We start from the raw sequence: 9356 nt of genomic DNA on the forward strand, positions 1-9356 counted from the left end.
CCGAGGCTCCTGCGGCTCCAGCGGGGTGCACCCACGTGCCCCGCCGCCAGGGGGCGCACACGGAGCCCGAGGGGAGGCCACCAGGATGGGGTGCGGTGCTGGGGTCCCCACTGCAGGGTGTCAAAGCGCGTTTACACTCCTCCCCAGGAGGTGGGAGCGGGCACTGTGGCCTCCATCCCAGTGTGGGGAGACGGTGACGTGAGTCCGGGACTGAATCGAGGCTTCTGACTCTGAGGTCCTGGAACGGACACTCCTCGGTCCCCATGGGGCGAGGGGAACATGCCATCGCCAGCCCGCCACCCCTCCGGCAGCTCCTCAATCTGTTCCACGGACGAGGGTGAGGAGGGCTCGCCTCTGAGGATGGCCCGGAGGGAGGCAGCCTTCCTTAGGTGCGGGGAGGCCCCAGGGGCTGCCTCCACGCCGAGAGCCTCCGTCACTCGGTCCACACACAGGCAGGCCTTGTGAAAACCGAAGCCTGATCATGCCCCCCCCCCTAAAATTCTCCAGTGGCTTAGAACAGAACCCCCACGCGGCCTGACTCCCACCTCGCCTCCGGGCGGGTCCCACACGGTGGTCCGCCATGCCGGCCTCCTCCCTCCCTCCAGCTCACCAGCTCAGCTCCGGCTGGTCTGCGTTCTCTGTCTGGAACATCATGTGCCCCTGACTTTCCAACGGCTGGCACTGCGCCCCAACCTAAATGCCACCTCCCCGGGGAAGCCTTCACCCTCCTCTCAAAAGAAAGCCCCTCACTGCCCCATTCTCAAGCCTCCTAAGCACGGACCGCCACCTGGAGTTACTTCTCTTCTTGGGCCCCGTTTCCTGCTGGAGTGCCCTGTGCAGAGGCCAGAGGTTCTAGGCTAGTGATGGCGAACCCATGACACACATGTCAGAGGTGACACGCAAACTCATTGTTTTGGTTGATTTTTCTTTGTTAAATGGCATTTAAATATATAAAATAAATATCAAAAATATAAGTCTTTGTTTGACTATGGTTGCAAATATCAAAAAATTTCTATATGTGACACGGCACCAGAGTTAAGTTAGGGTTTTTCAAAATGCTGGCACCCCGAGCTCAAAAGGTTCGCCGTCACTGCCCTAGGCACACACTGCATCCTCACTCACCCAGTCCTGGCGCACAGCAGGTGCTCAGTGCAGACTGGATGACGGATGAATGAAGGCAGAGCTGGGTCTTCAAGGTAGAGCTGGGTCTTCATGCCAGAGAAGGCCATGGCCGGGGGAAGGTCAGCAAGCCCTCCCCGAGGCCTGACCACAGGTTCTCCCCTTCCTCCTGGCATCCCTGACCTTGGGCCTGCTGACCTGGACAGGTCAGTTTCCACCTCAAATCCTGGTGGTGTTGCCCAGGCCCGCCGCCCCTGCTACCACCCCACAGGCCAGCAGCTGAGCCCTCCCAAGTGCAAGGCCTGTGCCAGGAGTTTGGGGCAGCAAACCCCGTTCATTCTTCTCCAAGACCCTAAGGAGGAGATACTGTTACTATCCCCATTTTACAGACAGAGAAACTGAGGCTGGGGAGAGTTCAGTAACTTTCCCCTAAGTCACCGGCTAGTAAGTGGGAAAACGGATGCCTGTGCTTGGACCACTGTCTGTCTCAGGCACGGGGCGGCACGAGGTGCTTAGAGACTGGCTAAGTGGGGGTTGGGGCAGCAGTGCCTTGAGGTCCACCCCCTTGGGAACAGGGCAGATTGCAAAGCCAGCTTAGGGGAACCCCCTGGCCTGGGGTAACCAGGTCGGATCAAATGGAGACCACCAGGGCAGGCCACTGGACGTCACCCGAGTGGCCAGGCCCCGGCCATCCCGGGTCAGGCTCCTGCCGGGGAAGGGGCTGTCCCAGGCCACGGGTGCTGGGTGAAGGAGCCCGCAGAGGTGGGAGGCAAGGAGGCGGCCCTGCACCAGGAGAGGGGGTGGCCCTGGCGGATTCCTGGTTCCCACCTCCCTCTACAAGATGGAGCTGAAATAGTCCAGCCCCAGCGCAGGCCCACGAGGTCCCAGCCTCTGACTCGCTGGGAAGGAGCCCCTCCCAGCCCAGCCCCAGCTCCAGGCTCATGAGTCAGGACCGGCTTGTTGAAACTGATACCCAGAAACCAGATGCTGGGGCTGATGAATAATGGAGTCTCCAAGGCAAGAGCCCCCTTCCCACTCCCCGCGAGCACCACCTCCCCAGGCCCAGAAAGAGAGGCGTGTGGGCACACACCCCCAATGGTGGCTGGGGCCCCGCCTGTCTGCAGTGGGAGAGGGAGGTCTCTACGAGGCAAGGTCTGTGATCAGGAGTTGGGGCTCCCTGGCTGGAGGAACACCCCTGCCCAAGGGCTTCCCACCCGGGATAAGCTCCCCTGGGAGCCGACCAGCCCCAAGGCCCCATCTGGCACCTTGGAAATCCAGGGGTGGAGGCTGCGTGCGTGGGCAGGTCAGCCAGGGCTGGGCCAGTTCTGCCAGGCTGCTCTCCTCACTCCCAAAGGCCTCGCCAGCTCCTCCCTTCCCCTAGGCCTGCACCTCACCCCTTGTCCTTTGGGCCCTGGGCCCACGCGGAGGCAGAACGTGCCCCAGAGCCCTGCACTGTGCTGTAGGCAGAGGGCAGGGGGGTAGAGAACCCGTCCACAGGCCAGGCCTCTGGAACCAGCGAGGCCCTTCCTCCCAGAGAGCAGTCTGGCTGGGACCCAGCGCCAGGGAGAGCCCTGCGCTGTGGTCTGAACTTCTGCCCTGTCCCTGCTCAGATGTGCCTGAGCCTGGCGCCCGGATCCGAGCATGGCAGCCAGCGCCTCCCCCTGGCACCTTCTCCAGCCCCAGACAGAAGGCTCCCTGGGAAGGAAGGGGGGAGAGGACGCGTGCGGGGCTGTGGAAGACCTGTGCTGGGGGGCGGGGGGGCGGCTAACACTGCCCTTGCCCATCTGTGCAAAGCAGGCGCCGGCCAGTTCTCTAGAATTTTCCGTCTAGGATGGCTGCTGGGTCCTACTGTGGGCCTGGACCCTAGGCGAGGGGCAGAGGCATTGTAAAATCTGCCGAGAGCCGCCCAAACCTGGGGAAGGTGACTAGGGGATCTGCAGGGCCCAGGCACCCCTGGCTGCCATTTCCCCACCTTTGGTTCAGGCTGGCCCGGCCTCGCCAGGGTTCCCTGGTCCTCTCCCCTCATCTTCCCGCAGCCGCCCCACTGGCTGAGGTGCCTCTCGCGCCCCCTGCTGGCCTCCAGTTGGCTTTCTGCCCGGGACCAACTCTGACTCCCAGGTGGGGCAGAGTCCAGAGCCTCCAACCAGCCCACAACAAGGCCCCTCCAGCCACACACTTCCCACCAGGCTGGGACTCCGCCGGCTCCTCAAGGCCCGACCTCGGGGCCATATCTCGGAGCAGATTACCCCCCAGAGCCACTGGGTGGGGAGGCAGGCCCTTGGGCTCCTTCCACCCTCAGAGGCGCCCACTGCGACCCACCTGCGGGCCTGGGACTTTCCACCCGGGTCTGTCCAGTGATTTAGGGGAGAGTTGGCACCCGACCTTACCCCGTCGGACCCCAGCTTCCCTGTGAGACTCACCTAGGGACATGGGTCTCCTCCCCTATGGCTGGAACTCGGGCCTAGACAGTCCAATTCCCTTGGGCGCACAGGGCGAGGGGTACCGGAGCCGTGGGGCGGGGCGGGCTCGGAGGATCTGGGCGGCTTGGGGCGCCACACGTAAGGGAATTACGGTAGAGGGCCCGGCGCTTCCACCTGGGCGGGTCGGGATGTACCATCACGCACCCGGGCGGGGATGGGGGTGCCGGACCCAGGTGGCAGACCTGGCGGCCCAGGGGGTGGCAGGAAGCCCAGCTGGCGCTCAGGGAGTAATCTAGGGTTCGGGGAGCGGGGAGTGGGGGGGGCGGTTGTCAGCTCCCAAGGGGGCTGGCCCTTTGCAGATCTCCGGGAAGTTCAAAGTCTTTAACCTGGGCTTGACGACAGGAGCTCGCCCATCTGGGAGGCCTCACAGCAGGAAGCTGCCTTGGCCAGCGAGGGGGCCCCAGGGGTCCAGGCAAAGGGACCCGGAGGCAGAGCCCGCCCTGGGAATCGCCCCGAGCCAGGCTCGCTTCCTCTCCACTATAAATGGCTGGATTCGGAACTGCGCCTCTATGGCGCCTGCGAAACCCGTCTGGCCGTCTGGCCGTGTGTCCCCCCTTTTTTTTCCTGGCTCACGATGCAGGGCTGCAAAGGGGGCCATTCGCCCTTTGGTGGTTCCCTCTCTGCTGGGAACTTGGGGTGCAGGCGGTGCGTGGGGAGACAGGGCACCGCGGAGGAGGCAGCAGCCTTGCCCCAAGCACACCTTCCTCCTCCCCCCTGAGGTGGGTGCAGTGACCTCGGCCACCAGGGCGGGTCTGGAGCCAGAGACTCCGGGAGCCTCACGCAGGCCCGCCCCCCACCCACCCCCCCAAGCATTTTCCCAATCACAGACCACACCCCTCAGGCCCTCACCAAGCCCCGAGCCCCCTGCTGGCAGGGGCTGCCTTCCTGGGGGCTGGGTCCACGCCAGTCACATGGATGGGGTCCTCTGTCTCTGTCTCTTGGGCCAGGCACCCAGGCCTTCACCTAGTCCTCCCCCTTTGTCAGGGTACAGACTGGACTGCCACCTTCTACAGCTGACCAGCATCTAAAAAGACCAGTTACCTCCAGGGAACCCCAGAATTGGCCACTGTCAAGGGCACCCTGACCTCCACCTCTTATCCCCAAGAGGGCTACACGGGAGAATAGGTGACCACCTCTCCCATTATTCACCACATCCTGCTCATTCTTCCTCCACAGGGACCTCAGGCCCACCCTTCCTCTGCCCTGTGTCCACGGGTCTTCATCTGGCCGCCCCTCCCCTTGGTGCACACACTCACACACACACACACACCCTCATCCCTGCCACCGCACAACCCATTGTTCAGCAAACCCAGTTTCCACTCTCTCCGCTTGAATACCTCTAGGCAGGGGGTGCTCACTACCTATCCATCGGGGAACAGTTTCAGGGGCCACAAACTCTGGCCTCTACTGAACCAAACGCACCTCCCTGCCAGGGCCCTTGGGAGCCACGCGGAAAAACAAACCTCCCTTTCCTCCTGACAGCGCCTTAGAAATGGGAGGCGGGGACAGACTTGGCTTGACCTGCCTGGTTAGTCATTTCACTCCCTGCTTCCCCGTGTCCTGTCTGATGGAGGTGGGGTGGGGCCTACTGCAAGGCAGGGGTGTGAGGACCAGCTGGGGTCCCCTGGTGAAGCCAGACACAGGGCCCCCAGCTGAGGAAATGGTGGCCGCTAGACCAATACCTTAGTCTGAGGGTGACGCCCTGGGGGGCCCACTCCAGGCACTCCCAAGCCTTCTGCCCCTCAAATGTGTTAGTTAGCCCAGAGCCCAGTGTCTCCGGGGCCAGTGTCAGCCCTCTTCCATGTCTCCTTCAACAGACTTGGACCAGAGCCCAGCTCAAGGGGGCCAGACACGGTCCGGCTGGTGGGGCCCCCATCACATCAGCACTGGCCCCCCGTGAGGGAGGGAGGAAGAGAACACTTCCCCATCTCCCCAGACCCTGAGCGCCACTTGCCCTTGGAACAGGACAGACAGAAGTACCACAAACCTGAGTCCACTGGGCGGGATTGGCCGGGGTCTGGGGTGGAACCCGGGGGGTCTCAGATCTTAGGGAGGGGAAGGAAAGTGCGCCTGAGTCCTGGGGTCTCGCCCCCTCGGTGGAGGGTGAGCACGTGGTGGCTGCTGGCATTCATTCTCTTGAACACCTACTGTGCGCCAGTCTGTCCAAGCACCTACACGGGCGAGCCGTTTTAGTCCTCAGCACAACCACCTGGAAACCGAGGCTGAGAGAGGAGGAGTGACTTGCCCGGGACCATGCAGCTGGGAGGGAGTGGGCTTTGACTTTGACTCTGGAGGTCACAGATGTGGGCTACTCCACACATCTTTTAAAAAAATCCTCACCTGAGGACATGCTGAGAGAGAGAGAGAGAGAGAGAGAGAGAGAGAGAGAGAAACATGCGTCAGTTGCCTTCTATAGGTGCACCGACCAGGGCTCAAACCAGAAGCTAGGTACGTGCCCTGATTCTGAGTGTCATGCATAGGATGATGCTCAACCAACTGAGCCAGTCTGGCCGGGCTACACATCTTCATCGGCGGTCTCCCATCCAGCTCCGCCTCCCTCTCCCCGTCCCCCAGGCCCTGCTCACTCCTTCACAGCCCCAACATACTGCTGGCTCACTCAGCTTGCCTCCACCTCAGAGCTCCTCATTCCTCAGGATGCCAGCGGCCTGGTGCCCTGCCCTCGGCGTGAACTCCAGGGGAAGGAGGTCGGGGTGGGGCAGCTGATTCATGTCAGAAGCCTCAGCACCCAGGAGAGATTCAAACAAAACCTCCAGGGTGGGCCCAGAAGCGGAAGCGTCCAGCCCTGTTGGAAGATGGCCCTGCCCCGGGGCAGCCTGGGGGCCAGTTTGGCAAAGCCGAGGCCTCACTTCCGTCCTCCTCCCAGGGGGCGAGGATGTCAGCTCCAGGAGGGCAGGACCTTTGTTTCCTAGACACCTCCAGGGTCTAGAACCCAGCCTGCCCGGCAGATGCTCAAAGCTGATTTGGTGAATGAATGAATGATGTCATCTCCTTCAAAGAGCTCATATATCCTGCCAGCCGTTCCTAGAACGGCCAGAGAGGAGGCTCTTGATCTCACTCCAGGCCGAGCTCTGCCAATCAAGCTGTGTGGTGTGGGCAAGTCCTGTCACCTCTCTGAGCCTCCGTTTCCTCACGTGTCGTGAGGGAATAATCATGCTTTCCTCCTGAAGTTCTCACGAGAGTTCAGTGAGGGCCTGACACCCCACCAGGCACAGAAACGTGTTCAGTCAGTGGTGGTTACTATTATCATCAACAATAGGACATTCTTTGCTCCTCCTCTCACCCTCTCCTCCAGCCACCTCATCCGCTTGGCAAGAACTGCCTCTGTACTCCCGCCTGTGGCAGTTCCCCCTTCCTGCTTGCCTGTGGATGTTTTTACTTTCACCAGAGGCCACCTCCTCCAGGGTGTCCTCCCTGACTAGCCCTCCTCCCTCTGATCACACAGGTCCCAGAAGTGAGTCTGTGCCACGTGTCCCAAAGTGGGTCCCACCAATGACCGTGCTTCAGCTCTTCCCCCTGCAGGCTGGGCAACCCTCTGGCTGCTGATGCCAAGGTCAGCCCTGCTGAGTTCCAGGCAGGCCCAGGCTGGGCTTCAGTTAGGACCTGTGGCTGCAGAGGTGACCCACTTGCTCTGAAACCAGCCCTCATCCACAGGCCTCACCTCTGCACAGTCCAGGCCCTCCCACCCGTGCCCCTGCTCCAGGATCTGCCCCAGGGGCAGCTGCCCACAAGAGGGCCCAGGACAGTGTGAGCTGGCCCCTCTTGTCACGCCTCAGGGTCAGGCGGAAGCCCCCAGGCTGTGCAGGCCCCTGGCAGGTTGGACAGGGGGGTAATGAGGCCAATTTGTTGCCAGGAGCCCCCATCTGGGAGAGAGGCAACCTGCCAAAACCAAAGCGCCAATGCCAGGCACCATCCGCGCCAGCAGATTGTCTGAATCACAGACACCCCCTTGCCTGGTGACTACGGCAACTGGAAGCCTCCCCCTCCGCTCCCACCCAGAACAGGCCTCCGCGTTCCTTCTGACTGTTCCTTCTAGCCGTGGTCCTCCGGTGCGGCGTGTGCGCTTGCGTGTCTGCGTGGGGGTGCGGGGGGGGCGGGGGACAAGGGACCTGGGGGAGTGGCATTTTTAATTTCCTGCAGCTGGCAGAGCCGAGCTACACCGTGGTTAGGAAACGGGCTCTGGCATTACACAGATCTGGGCTCTGGGTTCAAATCCCAGCTCCACCACATCCCAGCAACGTGTCCCTGGGTGAGCCACGCCCTCCCCGAGCCTCAGTTTCCCCATTTGCAAACGGGAATAATGACAGGACAGATCTCTGCCAGAAGGACTGGTCGCGCAAATGCGTGCTGGGAGGAGCGCAACATGGGCTCAAACCCTGGCTTGGTCTCTCTCGAGCTGCAGGGCCCGGCCAAGTCACAGGACCTCTCTGAACCTTGGTATCTCCATCGGGGAACGTGGCCATGATGTCTTCCCAGCAGGGCTCCCACAGTGGCGCATAAGGCACAGAGAGCGCGTGGCACAGCGCCCGGCACGTCGGGCGGGGGGTGGGGGGGGGGCGGGCAGAACTGCGGCATCCTGTTGACCATGATCCCCCCTGTTCCGCCTCATTCCCAGCTCCCGAGGCCTGGCACTCCAGGACCGCCTGTCCCTTCCCTTTGCCAGTCCCAGGGCCACAGCCACTGTCCCAGAGCGTCCCTGACCCGTGCCCAGGCATTGCAGCGAGGGTGCCAACTGGCACTGGAACAGAACCTGGGGGGGAGGGCCCTTCCCCCTACAGAGTCTCAGCTTCCTCATCTGTGACATGGGGCCACGGCTCCTGTCACCCCAGGGCTGCTGCACGAACTGCAGTACAGAAAAGGGCTTTGGGGCACCCCTGCTGCCCCTGCGTTCGCAGACACTCCACTGCCACAGAGCCAGGGGCAGCCCCTCTGCCTCCGAAACCAGCCACCCAGGGTCCCTACCCACTCCTGAGCCCAGACGCGCTGTGGCCAGCCAGCTGCGCCCTGGCTGGTGCCTGGACAGAGGCTGGTGAGCGCCCTGCCCCTCGGCCGCCACCCGGCCTCCAGCTCCCTACCTTGGCCGCCCGCCCCTTGTCCATGCAGTCGGGGTTCTGACAGCGAAGGCCCTTCTCCTCGGCCAGGCTCCCGGCATCTGCAGGGGAGAGAGCAGGAGGTTATCAGCGGGGTGGGGCCCCGGGAAGGGTGCACCCCAGGCTGGGCACCCAGGCTCCCCCAGGGCCCCAGTAGCCTCCCCAGCGGAGGATGGGTGGGGCTGTCTCCTCAAACCTCCCTTCAAAGGAGGTCAGTGTCCCTTTCTCTTTTAAATGCCAGCTTATCTGCTCGGGGATCTGTTCGCAGAGCCCTTTCTCCTCGCTGTTCCCCAGGGAAACTGTCCAGATTCCACCGGGAGAACTGCTCCCTCCCTCTGTCCCACAGGTGCGGGGGGGCTGCTCCCAGACCTGGGGGGGCCCCTGACTTCCTGGGGGGCCCCTGCAGGACTGCTGGGGGGAGGGGGACCCCAGGGGCCCAACAGCCATTCCTACCCCTGCCCTCCACGTCCCTATGCGTGGACGCCCCTCAAAGGCCCAGCGGGTCCCCCTTACCCACCGTCCATCTCTGACCCAGAACTGGGCCCCTCCAAGCTGCCTTTCCTAAAAGGCTGGGGTGCAAGAGCGGAGCGGGCAGGGCTGGGGGAGAGGTGCTGCCGACGCGAACCCCAACAGGGGGGCAGGGTTTGCA

The 9356-nt window shown here is 62.9% G+C and overlaps 1 protein-coding gene across 1 annotated transcript in view; it reads right to left on the bottom strand.

Moving 5' to 3' along the window:
• The window catches only part of PLEKHG5 (pleckstrin homology domain containing, family G (with RhoGef domain) member 5), a 48968-nt gene that overhangs the window by 17016 nt on the left and 22596 nt on the right, over nt 1-9356 (bottom strand). Inside the window, 1 exon segment of the mRNA XM_014546177.1 lies at nt 8693-8769. Coding sequence (XP_014401663.1) covers nt 8693-8769 — 77 coding nt within the window.

This window comes from Myotis brandtii, unplaced genomic scaffold, assembly GCF_000412655.1.
Source record: "Myotis brandtii unplaced genomic scaffold, ASM41265v1 scaffold434, whole genome shotgun sequence".
Classification (NCBI taxonomy): domain Eukaryota; kingdom Metazoa; phylum Chordata; class Mammalia; order Chiroptera; family Vespertilionidae; genus Myotis; species Myotis brandtii.